The sequence below is a fragment of the Macaca thibetana genome, chromosome 14, assembly GCF_024542745.1.
Source record: "Macaca thibetana thibetana isolate TM-01 chromosome 14, ASM2454274v1, whole genome shotgun sequence".
Classification (NCBI taxonomy): domain Eukaryota; kingdom Metazoa; phylum Chordata; class Mammalia; order Primates; family Cercopithecidae; genus Macaca; species Macaca thibetana.
Window position 1 is genome coordinate 114,596,938 of NC_065591.1, and position 26,530 is coordinate 114,623,467.

The following is a 26,530-nucleotide window of genomic DNA, read 5'->3' on the forward strand; positions in this document are numbered from 1 at the left end:
CAGATAAACAAGTAGATTATATGTATTCTGATATAAATGCAAGTTCAGTGAGCAACCCAGATTGATCTTTTCATGCCGTTGTATTTATTGACTGTCTAGATGCCAGGCACATTCAGAGCATAGCACAGATGAGTAGTACCCCTAGAGCCATACAGCAAGACAGCCCTGCACATAGTCCCTCCTCCTGCCTTACTGGAATTTACAGTGCAGAGGGAGAAAAAAAAAACAATGACCAGGGTGATACTTGTTACAAAAGGAAAGTACAGAGTACTAAGGCCGTGAGCTCAGATGCAACTGTTGTAGCCGCCTCTGGGGTGGCAGGGAAGGCTTTCTGGAAAAAGTTGTATTTCAGCCAAGGCTGAACAGTGGATGGGGTGGGTCAGAATAAGTGAAGTGTCCCGGGCACAGTGGGTCACGCCTGTAATCCCAGTACTTTGGGAGGCTCGGGTGGTGGATCACTGGAGGTCAGGAGTTCAGGACCAGCGTGGCTAACATGGTGAAACCCCGTCTCTACTAAAATTACAAAAATTAGCCAGGCATGGTGGTGCACGCCTGTAATCCCAGCTACTTGGGAGACTGAGGCAGGAGAATCACTTGAACCTGGGAGGCGGAGGTTGTAGTGAGTCAAGATTATGCCACTGCATTCCAGCCTGGGCAACAAAGAAAGACTCTGTCCCAAAAAAAAAAAAAAGAGTAAGTGAAGTGAAGGGGCAAAGAAATTCCCTAAATAACTGAATTTCCAGGCAAAGAATGGCCTATGCAAAGACCCAGAGACAATAGTACCCCTGGCGCATCAGCAAAGCTGAAACGTACAGCAGGAAGAGAGCAGGGGCCACGGCTGAAGAAGTAGACAGGAACCCGAGGCCACGGGGCCTTATAAATCTTTGAAGACTGAGGGTAATGGAAAGCTATTGAAGGGTTTTTAAGTAGGCGACTGACCATTAGCTTGGGGCTTTTTAAAGTTCAAGTATCTGATGCTGAAAATGAATGTAGAAAAAAGTATATTCAAAGGTTTCATGGCCAGGCATGGTGGCTCACGCCTGTAATCCCAGCACTTTGGGAGGCTGAGGTGGGCGGATCACCTGAGGTCAGGAGTTCAAGACCGGTCTGGCTAACATGGCAAAACCCCGTCTATACTAAAAATACCAAAAACAAAAAAAAAAGCGTTTCAGTGTTATCCAGTTCTCACTGAACATGTGCATGCTAAATACATTATGAGGCCATCTATAGGAATGGAGACTATGGCTAACAGCAGAGCCAAAATATTTCATGTCCTTTGCCTCTAAACAGGTGAATAATACAAACTTTTGGATAATTGAAACAGCTGTGCTAAATATCAGGGTTGCAGCCTCAGAATGGCAGACTGGCAGACAATTTCTATCATTGTGTCTCCGTCTCTTTTGCTGGCTGTGTATAAACACAAGTGGCAGCAGTGCTGCCGTGAGCAGGTGTGAATCAACACACAGCGAGGTATATTAGAAATAGGGTAGAGAAATAAATACTTCAGCTCACTCCTTAGCCAAGTTAATCGAGAAATGCTCACTGAATCCAGTATTATGCCTGGAAGCAGGGAATTGAATAATAGGTGTTGGAATGATGGTAAGCTAACACTACTTAAAAAATCAACTCTAATTTGGGTATGTGCTAGTTGTCAATACTATCAAAGAATGAGAGTAACAAAGAACCCAATAAATTAATGTGGGGCCCCCCACAACATCTGAACATAAGGTCAGTAGTAAAAACAATATAAAGGAAGAAAGGCAAAACCTCCAGTGATTGCAGAACTTAATGGTAACGTCCTTATTTAAACATGTTTCAGTGTGTCTTTACGCGGATTCGACTCACATACAGCTCTTGGTAAAGCATCAACTTTTTTTGTAGTGCTGTCTGATTCTCTAAGAACCTGATGAGTTTCTTTGAGCAAGAAGTAGCAGCCCAATCTAGCTCAGCTGTACTCAATCTGAGTTGCTTTCCTACCTACAAACCCTCACTTCAAAGCAAGGAACATAATGTACAATTTTTTAATGGCTCTAGACCCAGGCACTCAGCCGCTCTGCTCTGCGCCTTACCTCAGTGTAAACACCTCATCAAGATTGCCTGCGCTTCAACAATAGCAGCCAAATGCAATTCGAGAACCACAAGCCTTTGAAGTCCTCCCTGCAAAGGCCGGTTTTCTAGTCTGGGATAATGACAAGCCATGATTGCTGTCTTTGTTGTATCTTTTCAGTAGAGAAGCAATTATAGGCCCCAATTTAACAGAATAGACATTACACAGCTTATGATGCTCAAAATGCAATTTCATTTGATCATTTTCTCGATTTGATTGGTATTAATAGAATGGTTCACAAAAAAAAAAAAAAAAATAGCTGGCAGAGGTTGTGTCCCATTCCACTTTGAAAGAGATAATGTAGAAGTATGCTTTACTTGCCCAGGGATCGCACTGGGGTGATTCAGCTGCTGTGTTCTACCAAAACAGCCTGTGGAGGGAAATATTGTATATCCTACATTTTCTGGAAGAGGAAGCGTGGGACACTGTATTTTTCATTTGTAAACTTTTCGCCAGTGCTATAGAAGAGATTCCATCATTGTCAATCAAACAGTACCAACAGTAATAACCTGAATTAACTAAACTAAGTCCCCTTTATTTCTTAGACACTTACGAAAGTCAGGCAATCAGCATCCTCATGGCAGATATATGAAAGAGTTCAACTTCCTTTTTTCCCAGGCTCCAGATGACAGTTTCTCTGAGTCATCCCCACTTTGAGGTTTGAAAAGGATGATTTCCTTGCCTGCTAAGTCAGCTTAGTTAGGTTTTTTACTCTTGACCTTCATTTCTCCTCCAAGATAAGAGTTGATTTTTCTTTTAAATGAGTCATGTTTCTGTTGAACATCATGGTCATATGAGATTGAAACCTGCTATAACATTGAGAAAAGTTGTGAAATCTAATACTTTTATAATGATCTAGTGTTTCATCTTGAACTAGCACTGTGAGAGGGACTGAGATAGAAATATGATAAATAGCTGGCTTTGGTGGCTCACACCTATAATCCCAGCACTTTGGGACTTTGGGAGGCAGACCGATCACTTGAGTCCATTACTCTGAGACCAACCTGGGCAACATGGTGAAACCCTGTCTCTACTGAAAATACAAAAATTAGGTGGGTGTGGTGGCACATGCCTGTAGTCCAAGCAACTTGGAAGGCTGAGGCAGGAGAATAGCTTGAGCCCAGGAGGCAGAGGTTGTAAGCCAAGATCGTGCCACTGCACTCCAGCCTGGACCACAGAGCAAGATCTGGGAAACAAAAAAAAGAGAGAGAGAGAGAGAGAAAGAAGAGAAATAGCTCATTTATAGTTCTAAGCTTTTCATTTCAGCACAAGTTGAACTGTTTCATGATGTGAAGTTTTCCATTTGCCGTGTAGGTTAATCATTCAAAACCTGGTGATTACTTCCATTTGTAATCAGAATTCCGTGATCAAATAGTCTGTTTTTGTTTCGTGTTTTAGGAATGAAAATTCAAGCACAAAAATGTTAAAAAGTTTTTACTTTTTCCCACTTTCAGATTAACCTTAAGTGTTCAAACGTTCACACTGTCTATCTGCCCTATCTCTCTATATATATAAATACAGTAATTGTGATAGTTACTTTAGCAAAGTTAATAGAGATAGCTCTGGTAGAAGTAAGGTTACACCTGAAATAAAAGAAACAACATGTTGTGTTTTGTACAGGGAAGCCACATTGAGTGGTCAGGAATGAGGGTGTCTTCATTGTCAAATATTTACTTATCACTTAATATTTAACAAATATTTTACCTCTTTCTGTATTGAATACAAGTCTGAAGTCAAAGTAAACAGCAGACAGAAGATCTGAACACAAACAGGACAGATCCCAAAACCCAAGTTCTTTCTAGTCATACACCTTGCTGCTTCTCCACTACACAGCCCGCCAGAGGAAATGTAACAAAACGCATGTAAAGTCCTAAATCTAAATTTTAAAACTAATTACATCAGTTCTGCGGGGAGAGTTAACAGCATTTCTAGGCAGTGGAACAGAGAGTGGGCAGAGGAGGCTGACCTGAGTACTGCAGCACAGGGGAATGAGACAGTCGGTCCTCTAAATAAGAGCAGGCTCACAGGAGACCGGGGTCAGCTTCTACCCACGCAGAACTGTTGTCTGAAGAAGGGGTTAGTCTGGTCTGTGTTATTCCAGAGGGCAGAGGCATAGAAAATACAGAGACATATATCTGCACATATAAGGAAGAGCTTTCTGGCATTCAGGTTGCTCAGTTAGGGAGCAATATGTTCATCATGCATGAAACAGATTTCTTTTCTCCTCCTCAACCCATAGAAGATCTTTAAACATACTAATACTGACAAACAGGTAAGGTAAGTCTTGCCAGGAAATGGGGCATGAATTTAGGCAGACAGTGAGTAAACATCTACCAGGGATGGTGTGGATGTACTGGAAAACTGGATTATCTCCAGAATATTTTCCAGCATTAAGATTGCATAACTTTAAGTTTTCTTCCTGCAGTACATCCTGAGGGCTAGAATGCCACATAGCACAGACACTAATTTCTTGATTTAAAACAGGTAACTAATGGAGGCAATGAAGGGCCCTTAAATAATTTAGGAGGCTAAATCCTGTGTAGCTGCCTTCATTCATATTTCCCAAACCTGGATGCAGATTAGACCCACCTGGGGAGCTTTATTTATTTATTTATTTATTTAGAGACGGAGGCTCACTCTGTCGCTCAGGCTGGAATGCAGTGGCATGATCTCAACTCACAGCAACCCCCGCCTCCCAGGTTTAAGCAATTCTCTGCCTCAGCCTCCCGAGTAGCCGGGATTACAGGCACTGGCCCCCATGCCTGGCTAATTTTTGTGTTTTTAGTAGAGATGGGGATTTTGCCATCTTGGTCAGGCTGGTCTTGAACTCCTGCCCTCGTGATCCACCTGCCTCAGCCTCCCAAAGTGCTTTGATTATAGACGTGAGCCACCGCGTCTGGACTTTAAAAAAATTTTTAAATAGTAGATAGGGAACTTTTAAAATATATTGATATCTGGGGCCACTCCCAGAGCTTGTGATTTAATGGGTTTGAGGTGGGATCAGGGCATTAGTATTTTTTTTTAATTTCCTCGGTTTTTCTAATATCTAACTAAAGTTGAGAACCACCGACTTTACATTATTCAAATTCAAACCAAAACTACTAATCGTGCAGGTCTAGGATATTTCTAATAAGTGAGTTAGCAACACTGCTGCATGTGCAGGCTCCGGAGAAAGACCACCCAGCTCTTCTACTTACTAGCTGTTGATCCTGGGCAAATTACTTAACCTCTCTGTACCTTTGTTTTCTCATTTGCAAAAAGGGAGTAATAACATGTGCATACCTAATAAAGTGGTTGTGAGGATTACCTGAGAACATTGTGTGCTAAGGGCCTAGGACAGATGCTGGCACACCACGAGCATTCCATGTGTAAAAACATTGTTATTTCTGTTGTCGTCATCATCTCGGCATGTAGTGTTATTTCATGGTGTTTCTATTGGCATGATCAAATGTTACTTGCTGCATCCAGTTCAGATAACTGTTCTAAAATTGGGTCTCCTGAGTATGTATTGAGCATGTAAAGTAAGTAATAGTTTGACCTTAAGGCACCAGTTTTCTCTTCGTGTCTGCAAGATAAAACATTGTTTATTCCCATTTTCCTTGGGAACAATCAGGTCCCTGAGGACTGATGAGAGGAATCCTTGAAATTAACTGAAAATAAAACCTAGCCCAGCAGGACTGTTTTCTAGAGTGCACTGACTTGAGTCCCATGGCTCTAAGACTAAAATGAATCCAGTTAACATGCTGTATGTGTTTTACCTACCTAGATCTCCTACCCCGTCAGAGTAACAGACAAGACGTCTATTCAGAATGCCAAGGAAATTGAAAATGCTGCCATCGATCCTGAAGACAAATGGCATCAAAGAGCACAACAGCTAAAGGTTACCTGCTAGATTGCATTTTAAGTGTGTTTCAAGCAATACTGCTGAATATAAGTAATGATCGTGACTGAGTTCTTATCACTTAAGGGTTTATTTTTATGCTTGAGAATAATTACCCACTTTCCTATGGATAAGACGGGCTTCTGCACAGAGGAGCCATGGCCTGCCCAGCCAGCCAACCCTACCTGTTTTTCCAAGGGTTCCGTTTGCTGGAAGAAAATAATCATATCACACTTTCAACATACTCAGTTAGAATCCCACACAGAAGGAAGGCATGGAAAGACATGCAGGAAAAATCACAGTTCCAGAGAATTGTCCAATTCTGTGCTGCTCCCAAGTCTGATTCCTTTTGTAGTTGGCAGTTACTTATTATTCCTAGACAATGGGGACACTATTCCTGAAAACTGGATGGGAACTCCCAGAGCCTCACCAAACCCTCATTTTCAGAATATAAAAACTTACCAACTGGTCATTTAGCGTGATGACATCCTTTTTGGCCATGGGTGTACTACTTTGAAATCATAAATGTGATTTCAGGAAGATTTTTCCGAAATTCTCCACACTGTTTTTCTAGAAGAAACAGAAAAAGGCCGGGCGCAGTGGCTCACACCTGTAATCCCAGCACTTTGGGAGGCCAAGACGGGTGGATCACCTGAGGTCACTCAGGAGTTCGAGACCAGCTTGGCTAACATGGTGAAACCCTATCTCTACTAAAAATACAAAGATTAGGCCGGGCCCAGTTGCTCATGCCTGTAATCCTAGCACTTTAGGAGGCCGAGGTGGGTGGATCACAAGATCAGGAGTTCAATACCAGCCTGGCCAATATGGTGAAACCCCGACTCTACTAAAAATACGAAAATTAGCTGGGCATGGTGGCAGGCGCCTGTAGTTCCAGCTACGCAGGAGGCTGAGGCAGGAGAATCGCTTGAACCTGGGAGGCGAAGGTTGCAGTGAGCCGAGGTCATGCCACTGCACTCCAGCCTGGGCGACAGAGCGAGACTCCATCTCAAAAAAAAAAAAAAGAAAGAAAGAAAAAAGAAAAGAAACAGAAAAAGCACTAGAAGCTCAGGTTTTTCTTGACCCATGTATGTGGAACCTCCCTTGGACCAGGTTTTATCCCTGCCTAAGAAGAGATGAGTCCTTTGAAACTGCTGAACCTATAGAGCCTGTTGACATCAGTTAAAACTATGTACAGTGATAAACATAGTAAAAAAAAAAAAATAGTAAGTTTTATCCCAGCTTCAGAGAGGTTAGAAAGAAGGGACAGCCCAAATCATCTCTTTTCCTCCCCAGTGACCTCCAGGCCACTCTTAAGAGTTGCAAAAAAAGAAAGAAAAAGTCATTCACCCAGAGCTTCCTGAAAGTTGATGCCAGTGAGGCCACACCTAGAAGTTAAGAGGATGGGGACCGAAATGTCTCATGACTGTGGGATGTGGAGGACAGGATCCACTACCAGACCTGATAGAGAGCCAGGGGAGCTTGGTCAACAGGAACCGGGGACAAAGGAAGTACCTTAAGGTTTGCCATGCATTATGGGTAATGGGCCACAAGAGATGAATTTCTGGGCCTCAACCTGCTATTTACTTGATGCATGACTGGGCAAATCTCAACTTTTTCAAAGCCTTAAGTTTCTTCTTTATTAAATGAAGGATTAGCCTAAATGACCTTCAAGGTCTATCACAGCTGCAAAATGCTAGAATTCTATGACCATGTATGTCTAGTTATTTAAATTATTATAGAAAATACATTTGAAGCATGTAAGATTATTGCAACCTGTAGCTTTCATAATTGTCACTAAGGAAAACCATAGGATTCTCAGCTAATGATAAAAGGTAAAAAAAACTTTGCTCAGTGGTAATATCATAACCAGGGAGATTTATACAAGGTGCGATTATTGCTAACTGAAAACTTTTCCTAATATCCGCCATGATTACTTGAAATATAGTCAACACTGGCAATTTTGGATAGTCTCTGTGGAGACCGAAAAAAAATAATAATAAAGGTAAAATCACACTGCTTGATTGATGTCATGACCTTTGACAGAGGCAGTAAAACTTTTGTACGGAAGAAAATCAGAAGAAAACCAAAAGAATGCTTTTTGTTCTTTGCGTATACTGTAATTAATGTGCTTATAACCCATTCCTGAATGAAGACATGGAGCAAAACATCTAAAAAGTGTTAGACCTAAAATGACAATAACAATGAATGGCCTAAGGGATGTTTCCCATTCTTTAGGTGGAAAGGATTTGTGGACTGCCCACTGCATGCTACACACCGGCCCAGCACTCTGGGACACAGACACTTCAGGCTGCCTGTCTTTTTCCTCTTCAACTACCCAAATCCAGTGTCTTCTTTTCAGTGCCTCCTCAAGGGCCACCTCTGCATGGAGATTTCCAGCCTCTCCCACCCTGCTCCTCTGCCTTCAGCTCCTGCTGTGTCTATAGTCTGGACCACTGGCTCAGGGCCTGCCATATTTGGCCGTGTCTCATTAGCTGCTGTCTTTGTTTCTTTCTTTCTTTCTTTTTTTTTTTTTTTTTTTTTTTTGAGATGGAGTTTCGCTCTCGTTGCCCAGGCTGGAGTGCAGTGGTAGGATCTACGCTCACGGCAGCCTCCGCCTCCCGGGTTCAAGCAATTCTCCTGTCTCAGCCTCCTGAGTAGCTGGGATTACAGGTGTCCACCACCACTCCCAGCTAATTTTTGAATTTTTAGTAGAGACTGGGTTTCTCCATGTTGGCCAGGCTGGTCTTGAACTCCTGACCTCAGGTGATCCATCTGCCTGGACCTCCCAAAGTACTGGGATTACAGGCCTGAGCCACCGCACCTGTGTTTCTTTTGTACCCACTACACTATGAGATCTTTAAAGGTACTGATTGCATTTTTCTCTACATCCCCTACCACAATGCTTTGCCCAAGGCTGATGCTCAATAAATATTTACTGACTGATTAAAGATGCATTTAAAGATCATGGACCAGGCACAGTGGCTCATGCCTATAATCCTATTGCTTTTTCGGAGGCCAAGGAGGAGGATTGCTAGAGGCCAGGAATTCGATGTTACAGGTGCCACTGTACTCCAGCCTGGGCAATAGAGCAAGACCCTGTCTCTACAAAATACAAAATGCAAAATACAGATAAAAAGATTGTTTAGTATATCTCCAAGGGAAAATGGGCCTCATTTGAAATTTTTTTCTTGAAAAATGACTTTCAAAGTTTCATAAGCTTACCCTAACAGCAATAACCCTCACTAATGTGAAATATCTTTATGCAAAATCAAAATATTTAACACAACAAATATTTATTGACTATCTACTGTATTCCAGGCACTGTGGATTAGGTGCCTGGCCCAAAAGATAAGAAAACAAAAAAACAAAAAAAACAAGCAAACAACAACAAAAATTCTTTAAAACAATAAATAAAACTTGAAGAAAGTTTGGTTTTTTGTTTGTTTGTTTTTGAGACAGAGTTTCGCTCTTCTTGCCCAGGCTGGAGTGTAATGGCACGATCTCAGCTCACTACAACCTCCGCCTCCCAGGTTCAAGCAATTCTCCTGCCTCAGCCTCCCAAGTAGCCGGGATTACAGCCATGCACCACCACGCCCGGCTAATTTTGTATTTTCAGTAGAGACGGGGTTTCTTCATGTTGGTCAGGCTGGTCTCGAACTCCTGACCTCAGGTGATCTGCCCACCTTGGCCTCCCAAAGTGCTGGGATTACAGGCATGAGCCTCTGTGCCCAGCCAAGGTTATCTTTTTTTAAAGCAGTACCTCCCCTCTAGGAGTTCAATACTTTAGTGGGAATACGGTTATGAAATCATTATAATGCAGTAATATGGACATGGGTACAAAATGCAGTGGAACTAAAAGAGCACCTAATTCTGCCCTAAGAAGACAGAGAAATACCCCCCATAGGAGTCAGTATCTCCACTCCCCCTAGAAGGACAAATGCGGGCAAAGGTATGAAAGTGGGAAGAGGAACAAGGAACCATGACAGCCCTGGCTGCTGTTTCTGTGGTCTAGGGAGGGAAAAGTTGACATAGTTGGTAAGGGCTGCTGTCTGCCTCACACATCCCAGGACTCAGACTGAAGAAGACATTGCTCACAGTCTAAGCAGGTGCGCAGCAGTGAGGTGCCGTGCAAGGGGCATTACACATGCAACTCATATATAAGGAAGGCTCCATGGCTTGAAAAAGCTAAATACCAAAAATGCAAACAATAATAATTACATATCTGTATATAGATGTATATTTGTGTGTTTATGTGTGGAGTGACAGAGAAAACAATGAAATGTGACCAAATGTTTAAAATTGTTCAATCTGGATAAGAATCTTTTAGAGTTGTCTGTACTAGCAATTTTTCTGTAAGTTTGAAATAACTTGAAAATGAAAAGTTCAAGAAAAAAGTGCCCACAGGATTTGGTGACTAAAAGTTTATTGGTGTCCTGAACAGAGCAGTTTCAGCGGGATGGGGAGAAGGAACGCTCTATGGCAGGGGATAGAGGTCAGCATGAGAGATAGGGAGCAGAGACCAGTGCAGTCTACACCATCAAGATGCCCAGCTGTGAACTGAGAAAGAGATAGATTATTCTTTGCTTTTGTTTTTTGAGACAGGATCTTGCTCTGTCACCCAGGCTGGAGTACAGTATCGTGACTTTGGCTCACTGCAACCTCTGCCTCCCAAGTTCAAGCGAGTCTCCTGCCCCAGTCTCCTGAGTAGCTGGGATTACAGATGCACGCCACCGTGCCCGGCTAATTTTTGTATTTTTAGTAGAGATGGGGTTTCACCATGTTTGTCAAGCTGGTCTCAAACTCCTGACCTCAAGTGATTCACCCGCCTTGACCTCCCAAAGTGCTGGGAGTACAGGTGTGAGCCACTGTGCCCGGCCAAGAAAGAGATAGGATTTAACCAGAGAATGGCATCAAGTGAATGTTTCTTTCCTTCTTTTCATAGGAGAGACTTAAATACATTTACATACTAGAAAGAACGAGAAACCAGAGAGAGGGCGAGGAAAGAGAGACGATATGCCTGAGACCATTTCAGCCTACGTATTTTTACTTTTAAAATACTGAGAATGATGGTCATGATCATATTCTATGTAAGAGTCTTATCCACGCCTAGAGTCTTCACTTGAAGCCAAGTCATCATCATATTCTATTTAAGAGTCTTGGCCGGGCGTGGTGGCTCATGCCTGTAATCCCAGCACTTTGGGAGGCTGAGGCGGGCGGATCACGAGGTCAGGAGATCGAGACCCATCCTGGCTAACACGCTGAAACCCCATCTCTACTAAAAATAAAAAAAAAAAAAAAAAAAAAAAGGAAAAAAAAAGAGTCTTATCCATGCCTAGAGGCTTCACTTGAAGCCAAGTAATCTTTCTTCATTTAACCTTGACACATAGGCCTTAGTGTCCTGAATCGCTTCGCGCTTGCCTATGAATCTTCACGGGTTTTCTGAATCCTACTCAGGTTGTGTGCCCAGACTGAATGCAGTATGTATAAGTCTCAGGACTCTTGCTGGGCAATGTGACAGGCACATTCCCACTGGTTAAGATCTTAACCAGGTATCTTAGTCTGTTTGTGCTGCTATAACAAAATACCATAGATCAGGTGGATTGGAAACAACAGAGATTAATTTTTTTCACAGTTTTGGAAGCTGGAAGTCCAAGGGCAGGACACTGGCAGCTTCCATGTCTGGTGAGGATCTGCTTCCTTGTTCATTGGTGCCACCTTCTCACTGTGTCCTCACACTATGGAAGGAGTGAATGAGCTTCCTTGAGCCTATTTTATGAGGACATCAATCCCATGCAGGAGGGCTCTGCCCTCCTGACCTAGTCACCTCGAAAAGGCCCCACCTTTAAATAGCATTACCTTGGGGGTTAGAATTTAACGTCCGAGTTTAGGGAGGACACAAATGTTCAAACCATGGCACCAGGCAAGAAACAAGTCAGTAGAAAAAAACAAGAGGTTCCCCAAGTAAGTAATGTTTCAAAAGGATAAATAGGATGTTTCCTTTCTTACCCCTCTAAAATAACTCTTAGCTTTCCAGGCAAAGAAAAGATAATGGTAGTATTAAAGATATGTAGGATCTTTTACTAATTAATATGAAAGCCCTTGTAATCAAATCCTGATTAACCTTTCCAAAAAGCTGTTAATTTGGTTTTGCCTCCAACACTATCAATAGATCTATGCTTCTTCTATTCATCTGAACACAGAGTTCTTCCTTACCCACAGAGAAAATTAGAGCCAATTAATATTTTTGCTTGAGATTCTCTTAATATTATCAGATGGAATGTGTATCTCAGGCTTAAAGTACTCATGTTTTATTGTTCATAAACACAGCAGAAAAGCGGAACACAATAGAAATTTCTCCACTTTAGAGCTGATCTCGGAGCCCAGGCACAACTCTCGGGACCCCGTGGTTGAGTCAGGTTAACTAAGAGCAGGAGTGGCTTTTGTGTTGAAGCAGATGAACTTTTTGGTTGCGATCAGAGCAGGCATTGTCCCGTCTGCTTAGGACATGTGAAAGGAAAAGTTGTAAAAGAGAAGCAACCAGGTGCTGCCTTTCACAGGGTTGGGGACAAAGTTCTCTTGGGTGGCACAGTATGAATGAGCATCACTTAATAACTGAGGATGAGTCCTACTAAGAAATGATCATCCCAGCATTAGGCATCAGGATTCCCCCATGCTAACACTCCACGTGTGACGCAAAAACCTACTGCCATTAAGCAGTTATTCTAAGTGCATGGAGTATGTACTGATTGCAAGTGTTGGTAACAAAAGAACCCCAGTGAGAGCAGGATGGAATAGAGGATTTCAGTGCTGATGGAGATTAAATCGTCTGAGAATGGCTTTGTATATTAACTTCAGGGAACTCAGGTCTTGCCACCTAAAGAGTGACACCTGATGCCCCAATTGTAGGGTAATAAATCTTTAGTAAACCACAGATCTCAAGTAGGCTGCTTGGAAGGTGAGAAAAATCGTATCAAGCCTATAAATGGCTTCCTTTCTGGGGACTGAAATGCCATCTCTGGGCACTTATATTTATGTGAATAGAAGATTTAACACTTGAGACAATTGAAGTTTCATAAAATGATGAGTCCTTGGCCTTGTTGTTGTCAAAGCGCCCTGTGAAGTGTACTATTGTGATCTGCATTGTCAGCAGCAAAGGTAATAACGTGATTAAGATCAAGTGGTAACCCAGGATTTCAGATCTAGTACCCAAGAAATTTCTGAGAAGTAAGTATTTTCTTTTTTGGTGAAAATTAAGAGAGAAAAGTAGGGAAAGTACATTTAGATGGCAGCATCCTGGTTACTTCTCTAGTGAGTTAAAGGCTGAACAAATATTGAAAAGAATGACATTATCAGCATCAATTAATATTTTTAGGTCACAGTCAAGGGGGGCATTTTTGACCTTCACGAACAGTGCTGCCAGTCATAAAAAGAGCTGCTGTGTTCCATGACCACACCTATAACTTTGTAAAATAGCAATTATTTTCTGGATCCATTACAAGAAAGGATTTTCTTGGCGCTATGTATTTGCAGAGCCTTCCTGCCCACATTTCCCCAAGCAGCTCAATTTACTGCATGAAAGGAATACCTGGAATTTACCTGGAATACAGAAAATAAGTTTTCCCTTTTTTTGGAGCACCACAAGTAAAAATTTAAAGTATGTAGGAGCTAATCAGAGCCTGGCCAATCCCCTAGAAAGCTCAAATTCTCAAAAGAACAGCTTCTAAATTTCAAATTAGAAGCGTTATTTCTTAAAAATGTGATATAATAAGTAACACTGTATATTGCTGTTTTAAATTTAACAATCAACATTATCATTATAACGTGATTTCACTAGAAATAGAACACTGCTTAATATTATACACGAATAGGATGAGTCTTAGTGGTTGTATCAGAATGTATCAGAAACGAGAAATCAAAGCTGAACTCTTATCACAGTAATTTGATCATTCTTTCTAGCAAGCTAAAATAATCATTCATCCAACTGCTGCATTTTTCAGTTAATGTTTTATAGATATAAGCTAAAGAGATTTTTTAAATATATGTGTTCAGAAAGGAAGAAATATATTGCAGTTATATAACACACTGATGCATATGGTCATCCTATTGTTTTCAATAAGCATGTAATCATTCTTTGCAAAGGTCTCTTAACTCAGCCAGTTTTTCACAAAGTAATGAGTGCTTTATTCCTTGGAAAATATTTCTAAATGGCAATAGCACAATATAGTTACATAGTGTATCTATTATACCAGGAGTACATTTTGTTGTTAGGAGACTTTGAAAAGCATAAAGACTGTTCTGAAATTGAAATATTTCCCCCAGATGTTTGATTGCCTAAGCGCAGGCTATATTAAGGAACAGAAGCAAAACAACCCTTGTGGTTTCACAGATGTCCTATCACAGCACAGACTCTTTTATAATCCTCTGAATAAAATCTAATTTGTTTCATCTGGTGAAGAGGTCATTTCTAGCTTCTGACCAGCATGAGTAAAAAGATCTGATCATCTGAATTGTATTTAATATTAGATTTGTACTTGGTTTATAAAGCAAATTATTAGTGTTTTCTGGTTAAGATTTTTTAAAATATTCATGTTACTTAAAATAAGCTTATATATTGTGACGTAGATTCGCGTTTGTACTTTCTCCGTATCGCTGGAAGTAAAGCTTCCCCACCCCATCCCCCAAGTTGGCGACACTTTTTAGTCAAAGACTTAACTTTTAAAACTTAAACTTTTAAGCCAAAGACTTGTCCTTAATATAAAGCCTGTTCTAAGCTTTCTATTTCTTTCTAGGCTTATAATCCTAAATTTCCAGGAGGGATCACTCAGTTATTAACTCTCCAATGCCCTGAAATTAGGGAAAAAACAAAAACAAAAACAAAAAACCTCTACTTTTTCTGTATCTGCTTTCGGTTCTATGGTCAGCTTCCCAGTCCCCAATTTGAAAAACACTGATTTAAAATTTGTGAAGAGTGCCAGTCTTCTAATTTTACATTAACCAAAAATATCTCTCTAGAATTACCAGGAACACTGGTCTCAATATGAGAGTACAAAATCAAGCAGTGTACCAAGAGGGCAGCCTTCTGAAACGGTGAATGACCATCAACCTTCCAGAAGACCAGCCAAGCCCAAGATTCGAAAACAGCATAAACACCAAAATGGCCTGAAGTCTTTCGCAGCGGAAGAGGTGACTGCCAGTCTGGAGAACCAGAATAACCCTCCCAGGCAGCAACAGAACCAAAATAAGCCTCTTGATACTTCACCAAAGCCTGAATCGATTGTGATTATGCACGCCTCTAACAATGATGCACAAGCTTCAAGGGCACTTAGGGGCCAGAATCTCAAAGAAACCTCCAATACATTTGCTCCACCAAAACAGGCTTTTGACAAGGTCTTATATAAAAACTCTACTGGATATGACTCTGGACTGAATGTTAATAAAGAAAGAGGACACAAAGACCAAGAAGAGAAAGGATTTTCCTACCAGCAGCTACACACCCTTTCTGACATGGATTTGAACAACCTTAATGAACTCTCTAAGAGACACGTGCTCCTGAGCCAGAAAGGCTCTCAGTTGGTTTATCACAGAAATGTTCATGGATCAACTGAAAATAAGAAACAACCCAAACAGCCTTACACAGAGACAAAATACAGGAACCTAGAAATGTTATGGTAAGAATTCCCTTTTCTCAAGTGGGTTTCTAGAGGAGAAAGGAGAGACCGCTGCAGAAAGACTGGAGAGGGAGAAGGGCAAGGGGAATCCATAAGGATGGCTAGGTGAGAAGAAGAGTTCACCTAACAACTTCCTTAGCTCTGATTCCTGCCTCAAAGAGTCCACTTTTTTTTTTTTTTTTTTTTAGAGTCTTGCTCTGTTGCCCAGGCCGGAGTGCAGTGGTGTGATCTTGGCTCATCACAACCTCCGCCTCCCAGGTTCAAGCAACTCTCCTGCCTCAGCCTCCCAAGTAGCTGGGATTACAGGCGTTCACCACCATACCGGGCTAATTTTTGTATTTTTAGTAGAGACGGGGTTTCACCATGTTGGCCAGGCTGGGCTCGAACACCTGACCTCAAGTGATCCACCCGCCTTGGCCTCCCAAAGTGCTGAGATTACAGGTGTGAGCCACAGCGCCCAGCCAAGAGTCTACTTTTGATGGATTTCTTTTCCTCTTCCCTGTCTCCTCTATTTTTCCCCTGTAGTTAAACTAGAAGTTGGAGGGAGACAAGGACAGAGGGACCCAGTCAAAAAACATCAGTGCTTTTTGAGGGCTGCAAGTAATGTTTGGAGGAAACAAATGATCTCCAACGTTATCTTGGCCTATCCTGAGAAAATAATCTAAAATACAGAAAAATGTGCACATACAAAAAAATCATCATTTGTAGAAGTGACCTAAAAATCCAACAATAGGGAATGTTTAGGTAAATTATGATATTTAGTATCGTGGAACCACTAAAAATTATGGTTCTGAGGAAATGCTTCTATAGGAAGAAAATAGTAAGGTACAAAATTACACCTTGGGTTGAATAACACTGGTGGAAAAAAAATTACATCTAGGGAGTATGAGCTCTACTGTGTGAGTTCTACTGTGTTCAAATATGCATAGAAGAAGAAAAATTCACCAAAACATCAATAGTAGTTATCTCTAGCAAGAGAGATTGGAATTTTAAAAATTTATTCTTTATATTTTCAAAACAGTTCAAGTTCCCTACAATGTAAATGTGTAACTTCTATAAACAGGAGAATAAAAGTTATTTTAAAAATTACTTCAGGCACCATTTCTTGGTGTACTTCAATCAAACATCCTTTCTACATCCCTAACATGCTGAATATAATGCTACAGTGCTCAATGCTATACAAGATACAAAAGAAGTATGGTGTGTGAGGCGCCTTCAGGGAACTTACTTTCAAAGTAGGGAGACAATTACTCCCTTGTGAATTGATCAAAGAACATTTAAGTGCTACACTTGGTGGTATGGAATGTAGATTCAATAAGACTTAAAGTTAGCTTCCTAGAAGAGATCATGATAAATAGCAGGCATCTTTGTCTTTTTTTTCCTGATTTTAGAAAGATCGTTTCTAACACTTTTACCATTAAAAATAATATTTAGTTTTTGGTAGATAGATAGATGATAGATAGGAAATTTCCTCCTATTCCTCTTTGCAAATAACTTTCAACATAAATGGGTATTTGATTTTATCAAATACTTTTTCTGCACTTATTGAAACATTTCTCCATTAATCCTTTAATGTAATGAAATATGTTAACAGATTTTCTGATGACACACTATCCTTTTATTCCTAGGGTTAACCCAATTTGTCATACTGCATTTTTAATAAGTTGCTGGATTTGATGTGTTAACACTTTAAGATTTAACATTTTCATATACATGAAGTGAGATTGGTTTATAATTTTCCTATCTGCCAGTGGCCTTGACTGGGTGGATTATCAAGAAAATACCAGCCTTATAAAATGAGTTGAGGACTGTTTCCTCTTTTTGCGTCCTCTGGACACTTTATATACAATTGGCCTTATCTGTTACTTGAAGGTTTGATAGGATTTTCCTCTAAAACTATTGGGCCATAAATGGGTTTCGTTTGGCTTTTTGTTGTTGTTTGTGAGCAGATTTTAAACTCCTGATACATTTACTATAATCATTATAAGACTTTGCAGTCTTTTCATTTTCACTTTAGTCAGTTTAATAAGTTATATTTTTCTAGGAAATATTTTCCTTTTATGCTAAGTTTTAAAATGTACTGTCATAAAACTTTTTGTAGTATTTAAATAACTTTAATATTATTCCACTTTTATTATATCTATAATCATGTCCCTCTTTTCATTTCTTTTTTTTTTTTTTAATCTTTTTGGCAACCTCAACCTCCTGGGCTGCTTCTGCTTAATTTTCTCTGTACGTATAGCTAATTGATCCTACACTTTTGAGTAGCCTCTTAGTGTAAGTTTCCATAAGGACAACTACATCTGGCAATTTCTCAATTCTTGTCTCCTTGGAGCTCGACTTTCTAGACTACTTTCTTTCTCGTTCTAGACTTGCTACGCAGCTGTCCTGCTGAGGATTCCCTTTGCCTTTCTTCTGATAGGATTCTCTTTTCAGTATCTCACATTTTCCTTAGTTTGTTTGAGCACCCCTTCCGGTGATTTTTTTCAGATTGAAAATGTGGTCTAAGGACAGGGGACAGGGTGATGGTCAGTTCTCAGCATGCCAGTGTCTTGTGCCACACTTGTTTTCTGACTGCATTCCGCTGTTGTTGTGCTCATATTATCCTTGAGAATCTCCATGTCCTCATGGAGACTCTCTTCACTCTTCTCCTTCGTCACCCTTCTGTTTTTTTACATCCCCGTTCTCTTTCTTAGTTTCCTGTCTAATTTTGGTAGAGAACATCCTCCACTGCTTGAGAAGTAAATGTTTTGAGATCTTGCTGAAATTATCTTTCTTCTGCCCTCGCCCCTGATTGGTAGCTTGGCAGAGGATTGTAGAATTCTTGATTGAAAATTGGCCGGGCGTGGTGGCTCACGCCTGTAATCACAGCACTTTGGGAGGCCAAGGCGGGTGGATCACAAGGTCAGGAGTTTGAGACCAGCCTGGCCAAAACAGTGAAACCCCGTCTCTACTAAAAATACAAAAAATTAACCAGCCATGGTGGCAGGCACCTGTAATCCCAGCTACTCGGGAGGCTGAGGCAGGAGAATGGCATGAACCCGGGAGGTGGAGGTTGTGATGAGCCAAGATTATGATGTCACCCACTCCAGCCTGGGTGACAGAGCAAGACTCCGTCTCAAAAGAAAAAAAAAAAAAAGAAAGAAAGAAAGAGAGAGAGAGAAAGAAAATCATTGTCCCTCAGAATTGCCTTCTTGCATCCAGTGTTGCTGTTGAGAAATCTGAAGCCACCTTATTCTTGATCCTTTATATATAACTTGTTTTGTTTTGTTTTGTTTTGTTTTCTGGAAGCTTTAGGATCTTTTCTTTTTCTCTACTGAAGTGAAATTTCATAATAATGTGCCTTCGTATAGGTCTATTTTCATAGATTAAGCTGGGGCTTTTAAACCTGAAAACACATGACCTTCAGTTCTGGGAAAATTTCTTGAGTCATCTTATGGGTAGTTCCATTCAACCATTTTCTGTTTGCTCTTTCTAGAAACTCCTATGATTCAGATGTGTTTTTCCAGGACTGTTATTATGATTTTGTTTTCTCTTTCCTTCTCCATTTCTTTGTAATTTTGTTCTACTGTCTGGGAGGCTTTCTCAGTCCTAGCTTCCAGTCTTTCTACTGCTATCATGTTTGTTAATTTCCGACAGGATTTTTTGTTGTTGTTTCTGTTATTGGTTTCTGAGTGTTCCTCTTTTTATAGCCTCATGTTTTTGTTCGTGGATGCAACATCCTTTTTTCTCAACATCTTCTTAGATTTTCAACAAGGCAAAATAGGCTGTAAGGGCCCTTGTGACTGAATTTTTCAGTGTTTTTAATTCCCCGCTTTGTTTCTCTTTCCTCTAGGTCTTTGTCAGTGATGTTTGTTTCTCTTCTCCTATTTTGCTGCCTTCCACCTTACGGCTTGTGTCAGATGTCTGGCAATGCTTGATCATCTTCTCATGATCAAGTATGAGGGACTAGAAAGCTTATTGGAAGCTCTGAGTGACAGTGCTTGTTGACTTGGAGTACCTATAGAATGATCTGTGGGGGCCATCTGATAGGAAGCTCCTCCTGTAAGTTTTAGGTCTTTTATCTTGGTGGTCAGATTTATTATCTGTGCTTGGTGTTTCACGGGCAGGAGACTCGTTGGCTTCTTCAGAATGAAAACCTCCAGTGAGCTGTGGAGAGAGGGAAGGGACAGTTGCCTAGGTGCACAAAATGGAGATTGTGATCTGGAGATCTGACTGGTTCTTCTTTCTTTTTTTCTGAGACAAGAGTCTCACTCTGTCGCCAGGCTGGAGTGCAGTGGCGCGATCTCAGCTCACTGCAACCTCTGCCTACCGGGTTCAAACGATTCTCCTGCCTCAGCCTCCCGTGTAGCTGGGACTACAGGCACACACCACCACGCCAAGCTAGTTTTTGTGTTTTTAGTAGAGACTGGGTTTCATCATGTTGGCCAGGATGGTCTCAATCTCTTGACCTCATGATCCACCCGCCTCGGCCTCCCAAAGTGCTGGGATTACAGGCATGAGCCACCACGCCCGGCCCCCTTTGAATATTATGTGTCTCAAATTTACTCTATTTTCTCCTGTAGGAACCCCAAATAGCTGTATATTAGATTGTCTATTCTAGACTTCATGCCTTTTAAACTGTTTTTAGTTTACACCTTTTATCTCTCAGTGCTTCTTTTTGAAAAATGTATTTAAATAAGTTTTCCAGCATAATAAATCTCTCTTTACCTGTGTCCAAGATGTGCTTTTTAATGTATCCATTGAGTTTTAAATTTCAATGATGATATTTTCCATGTCCAGAATTTCTATTTGGTTCTGATTGAACCTCTCTGTTCTTTTTCCAAAATACAGGATTTTAAAATATGTCTCTTGGGTTCTTAACTTCTTTTTTCGTGTCTTTACTCATCTTAAACAACCTTATGAATGTTATCTAGGATCTCTCTATGTGAAGTTCTTGGAAGTCTACTATTGCTATTTGGATGTGTGTGCATGTGTGTCTGCTGACTCTCATACTTGACAGATTATTTCCTCTTCTGGGCAAGGACCTTGGATTGTGAACTCACATTTAGCCACCTTTCCTGTGGAAACCTAGGCAGGCTTGGGTGGGAGTGTATTTATCCAGAGAAGTTTTATATTTGCTTCTGCCAGATACTACAGAAGTATCCCTCATCCAAGATCATTTTTATGTTAGTTTCTTCGTGTTGGATTTCCATGATTGTGTGGGTAAGGTAAATTTGAAATCCAAATATTGTCCTATAGATACTCACAAGAGCTTGTTGTTGCTGTTGGGTTTTTGTGGGGAGTGGGGTTTGTTCTGTTTTTCTATTCAGAGCCCAGAGACCAAGACAGACAGACTTGCTTATTGTTTCTCACGGCTGGTGAATGGGTTTTTAATTAATGTGGCTTTTAACTGAGGATGAGGATGTAGCACCTCAAGTTATAGTCTTCTTACAACGATCTTAGTTCTGATTCCCTGCCTCACACAGCACCAAGATCTTGCATATCCTATACCAGCGTTAACTATTAAAACTCACGCCTGTAGACCCAAAACTCTTGTAAAGAAAGCTATAACTTCAGCTAATCTAAAATCTGCTTTGGTTTTTATTCCTTTTGTTCATTTTGGTCTTCGGAGATTTCTATTTATGTTACCAATTCAACTATGTATTTAAAGGATGTTTAATGTAATGCAACATTTCTAGGTATTTTGCAGTGGGAAGGTCTTTGAGTTTTCAAAATGGTGTTTTTCTATTCTGAATGCACTAAACAAAAGTTCTAAATAAAATGTAGACCATCCTAAAGGAAAAAGAGGAGGAGTTTAAGATAAGTAAGAAATTAATGTAGTCATGAAAAGATTAAGCTAAATGCCATTAATTTGATTTGGGAGTGATAAATTCGTCAAGTTAATGGTTCAGAAAGACTTTTATGCTAGAGGTCTTATGTATCCAGATTTTATTAATAGATTTGTGCTTTTTTTTTTCATTAAGGAAATTCCATTCTTCTTCTGACAGCCAGCCCATTAGAGCTTCTCCAGATTCATGGCTCACCCAGATAATGGAGCAGCATCAGCAAGCCTTGGTGCAGCTGACCGACGTGCAGCCCAGTGAAGGGGCCTTATCCAGCGTCACACTTCCACCTATACTGTCAAGGGTAGAAAGTGAATCCCAACTCAGTTCAGAGAGAAGCCAAAGAAACCAAGTGAATATTAGCCGTAGCAATTCTGAAGGCTATCTGTTTCAACTGGAAAAGGGAAAAAAGCATAAGAAAAGAAGCAGCAGTAAGGTAATAAAAGCACCATTTTACCAAGTAACCCTTCAATTTTGAGAATACAGATGGACCTTTATTTAATTATAGCCCTGGAACAGGGATGGTCATTACTGAGTTGCTGCCACACTGGCTGGCCCAGAGTCCTAAGGAGTTTCTTACTCCTGCCCCTGCTACTCCCTGGGGTTTCCCTCCCCTTCTTTCTAGAAGTTGTTGCTGCCAGGGATGCCCATTTCTCCCTCCTGTTCACTTGGCGAGAGGTCTCCACTTGCAGAGTGGCAAAACTCCTCCTTTCATCCCCAGCTGAAACATCCCTTCCTCAGAAAAGCTTCCATACTCCACCCCAAGCCCCATGCTAACCTGAGTCTTCATGGTTATTAAATCATTTCTTCCCAGCTCATTCTCATATCTTAAAAAGCAGAGAAAGTGGGGTTGAGTGAGTGAAAGCGCTTGTTGCCATTGCATTTTTCCCACCATCTGCCACCATGAGAACTCATCTTGGCCCTAATCTTACCCCAACTTCTGCAGTAAAATACGTGGGCTGGCCAGTGATTGAACTTTCCTCTCAAACGTTAGCTGACCTTTACTGAGTTCTTTGTCTCAAATCAATTCACCATTACTAGCATCTTGGTGCACTGAAATCTTTTCTCTTAGGGCCTACATGATTTAACAAGTAAAATTGGAGGCCCAAAGTAGAATGTTTTCAGTAAGAAATGAAGGAGTGTAGGAAGGAGGCTCTTTATGTCCTGTGTATTTCTCTTCTGTCACTGGCAATAAAAAGCCCTCAGGAAAGGTCACTTGCTTCCAGTGTCAAATAATAAGGAAAAAGCTAGAAAATGCATTATGTTTTACAGGCAACAGGGAAAGGCCTGGTTGAAAGCAATAAGCCTGTGGTGAGTTGGGTTTTCAGGGAACAGACTGAAATGGAGATTTGCATGCAGGAGGTCTATAGTGGAGCAACCTTGGGAACCTCCCCTTTAAGGAAGTGAGGGAAGCGGGGCTGGGCAGAGATGGGCTGTGATGCAGACACAGCAGTAGCCTTGGCCACGGTTCTGAGGGTTCTAAAGTTGGGATGGCCCTTCAAAGGCAAGGGGCCCAGGCTTTTGTTCTCCCATACCGACCTGCCATTGGATAGTGACTGCCCCTGGGGAAGGGTGGTGACTTTGGGCACAGCAGCTCCGCGTGACTGAGGCAGTTTTTAGGGAGGAACTCAGCTGTGAGCCATCAGCGGACAGCACTCCCAGCATCTGGGGAAATGAGTGCCTCAGTCCAGAAGGGCCTCCACTCTAGACAACTTGAGAGGAATTAAGCAAATGATTTCTAAGTTGAATTCAGTTTGTTATTAAATAATTTCTAGTCTGGGCGCGGTGGCTAACGCCTGTAATCCCAGCACTTTGGGAGGCCGAGGTGGGTGGATCACCTGAGGTCAGGAGTTCAAGACCAGCTTGGACAACATGGTGAAACTCCATCTCTACTAAAATACAAAAATTAGCCAGGCATGGTAGTGGGCGCCTGTAATCTCAGCTACTGGGGAGGCTGAGGCAGGAGAATCACTTGAACCTGGGAGATGGAGGTTGCAGTGAGCCGAGATTGCAGCATTTCACTCCAGTCTGGGTAACAAGAGTGAAACTCTGTCTCAATAATAATAATAATAATGATTTCTACTAGGAACTTGTAAGGTGCTGGGATGTAAAGATGAGCCATGACCCTTCCTCAGAAGAAGCTTCCAGTTGCATGGAACTTGGGAAGGCAGACATGTAAATGCTTATTATGTTGCAGTATAATGTTGCAAGCAAAAAACAAATAATGATATTAATTAATAATAAAAGTGGTAATAATAATGTAGGCACGCATGGGGAGCACAGAGGAACATAAAGGAAAACTGATATCCTGACCCGGGGGTCAGGCAAAGCGTCAGAAGATAATTCAGAACTAAGTCTTAGAGGGTGGTGAAGAATTGGCAAAGAAGACTGCAAGAGCAGACGGGGCGCGGAGGCTGAGGCAGGTGGATCACAAGGTCAGGAGTTCGAGACCAGCCTTACCAATATGGTGAAACCCCATCCCTACTAAAAATACAAAAATTAACCGGGCGTGGTGGCAGGCGCCTGTAGTCCCAGCTACTCGGGAGGCTGAGGCAGGAGAATTGCTTGAACCCGGGAGGTGGAGCTTGCAGTGAGCCAAGATCGCACCACTGCACTCCAGCCTGGGTAACAGAGCGAGACTCCATCTCAAAAAAAAAAAAAAAAAAAAAAAAAAAAAAAAAAAAAAAAAAAACAGACTGCAAGAGCAATTCAGGCGGGAGTACCAGCACAAACAGAGGTGCTGAAGCTGTAACATGGTGCATGCTGGGGATGAGAGCATTTCAGGTTCTTGTGACTAAACCTGGGAGGCAAGGAGTGTTGAAAGATGGGAGCGGAGTGGTGGATAGGGGCCAGGTCTTAGAGGATCTCATTTTCCATTCAAAGAAGTACTTTATTCTGTAGGCCAGGGGGGATCATGGAGGACTTTTAAACATGGTTGGACTTGTATTTTAGAAAGGCAGCTCTGGCTATGGTGTGCAGGACAGATGTAAGACATCCCAGAAAGTGACGGGATTAGGGAGTCTGTGGATCCTCAAGTGGAGTCTTTAGAGAAAAAGATAAGGGGTGGCCTCAAAGAGAAGGGGAAGCTGGCCTGGAACAGGCAGCGAGAGGTACTAACGAGAAGAAAAGGAGGATGTCTTGGGGCTGAGATATGACCCCAGCCCAATCCTGCAGCTCCCATCTTGAGCCCGTCTGTGTACCGCGGGTCTTCAGCTCACAACCCTGGAGTTCTTACCCCAGCTCCCTCACATACCCGCTCCTGGGGGCTCTTTGAACTCCTCATTCCAACTTCACCCGCTCATGTCTTCCCCTCTACTGGGGACAGGACCCTATCCATGCCCACATTGTGGAATCCACAACTAGTGACTTGGAGCTGGGAGAATCCCTGGTTCTGCTGTAAATAAGGAGAAAGGTGTTTCTTGTTTCTTTTCTTTTTTTGATATAGAATCTGGTTTCGTCGCCCAGGCTGGAATGCAGTGAAGCAATCTCAGCTCACTGCCACCTCTACCTCCTGAGTTCAAGTGATTCTCCTGCTTCAGCCTCCTGAGTAGCTGAGATTACAGGCACGTGCCACCACACCCGGCTCATTTTTGTATTTTTAGTAGAGATGGGGTTTCACCATGTTGGCCAGGCTGGTCTCGAACTCCTGACCTCAGATGATCCACCTGCCTTGGCCTCCCAAATTGCTGGAATTATAGGTGTGAGCCACTGCGCCCAGCCACAAATGTGTTTTTTTAATCACGGGTAACTTCTTTTTCCACAGAAACATCATTACATGGTAGTTAGGCTGTCAGGTATTATTAGTACTGTTTTCAAGAGTTTTGTGACTAAAGTAGGTTTTGAAGACTTGACTAGGAAGCTGCACATCATCCATATTATTTCTGTAGGGACATGTATTCAGAACACATTTTCGAGGTGAGGACAGCCTGTTCACTGCAGTACATATAGATTACCAGGGCCTAAATTTAGCTCAAACACACTAGCTCACAAGGGAATCTTCTAGGTTAGGGTTCTTGCCAATGATGGGTTGTTGCTGAAAATGCAAGCTTTTGAACTCAATTCTCACTCGGCAAGATTTAGAGGAAGCCATGGACCCATTCATTCCTAGGTTCTCATCTCTGTTCCCAATATCTCTTATGACTTGGACGAGTTATTAATGCACCTGAGCCCTCTTTTCTTCATCTGCAGAATTATTCTTTCTTTTTGTAGATTTGGTGTGATATTAAGTGAAATAATGTATTAAAACCATAGCTTAGTCCCTAGCAAAGAAGAGACATCAACTAAATGTTAGTTTCCTTTCCCTTTCCCCTTCTTTTAGTTGATTGAATTTATGTTTCACTGAGAAAAATAGAGGAAAGTTCTCCGACGACAGTGTGTGTCACCAGAAATCTAAGCGCTTGGGAGGTCAGGGGAGAGGAAGGAAAATTTGCAGTTGCTGCCTTCCCAGCCATCTTTCCAACTGGGAACATCCCCCTTCCTGCTTTCTATCAGGAATGTTACAATCTATATATCCATTTTCTCAATCCAGCACCTTCAGCTTACATCTGACAAATTCACAGAAGTGCTCTTTGTCCTTTAAGATATTCCAGAAGCTAAAATGACTTAGAAATGAGCTATTTGTATAGGACAGCAGGTAGTCGAGGCACCAGACAGAGGGGATCATTATCCAGGTCATGGCCATTTGCTGGTCACATCAAATCTTTTGGTTTCCAAGGGAATTGCCCTGAATCACATTAAAACTTTGAGGATTTGTAAAGATAATAGGCCCAAGCACCTTTCCTCTTCTCCTGACAGTTCTGTTGTAACTGAGTTCTGAATGCCAGGCATTGTCCATGCCATGAAATCTAGACATCAGGCAGTCAGGGATCAACGGATGACAAACGGCATAAAAATATCTGTCGCAACCCACCACGAAATGACTGCTTCAGGAGTTTGCTGATAGCTAACTCTGCTGAGCTGAAGTAATTAACTCATGTGTTGGTGTCACAGACAATTTGGGCATTGCTGCTTGACTGCTTCTAAGAAGGGGTTTATTTGGATTAAGTTTAGC

The 26,530-nt window shown here is 41.6% G+C and overlaps 1 protein-coding gene and 1 non-coding gene across 9 annotated transcripts in view; both read left to right on the plus strand.

Moving 5' to 3' along the window:
* JHY (junctional cadherin complex regulator) overlaps positions 1-26,530 on the plus strand; it is an 81,094-nt gene that overhangs the window by 46,260 nt on the left and 8,304 nt on the right. For 6 of the 8 annotated variants that reach the window (XM_050755588.1, XM_050755586.1, XM_050755584.1 and 3 more), the window contains 3 exons: positions 5,874-5,987; positions 15,000-15,655; positions 21,622-21,916. In XM_050755588.1, the coding sequence (XP_050611545.1) occupies positions 5,874-5,987; positions 15,000-15,655; positions 21,622-21,916 (1,065 nt within the window). The remainder of the gene's footprint in view (positions 1-5,873; positions 5,988-14,999; positions 15,656-21,621; positions 21,917-26,530) is intronic. The other 2 variants (XM_050755591.1, XM_050755592.1) reach the window with 2 other exon arrangements.
* Positions 7,828-7,967, plus strand: LOC126936769 (U4 spliceosomal RNA). Its single transcript, XR_007719569.1, has one exon. It is a non-coding gene; the product is annotated as a U4 spliceosomal RNA (small nuclear RNA).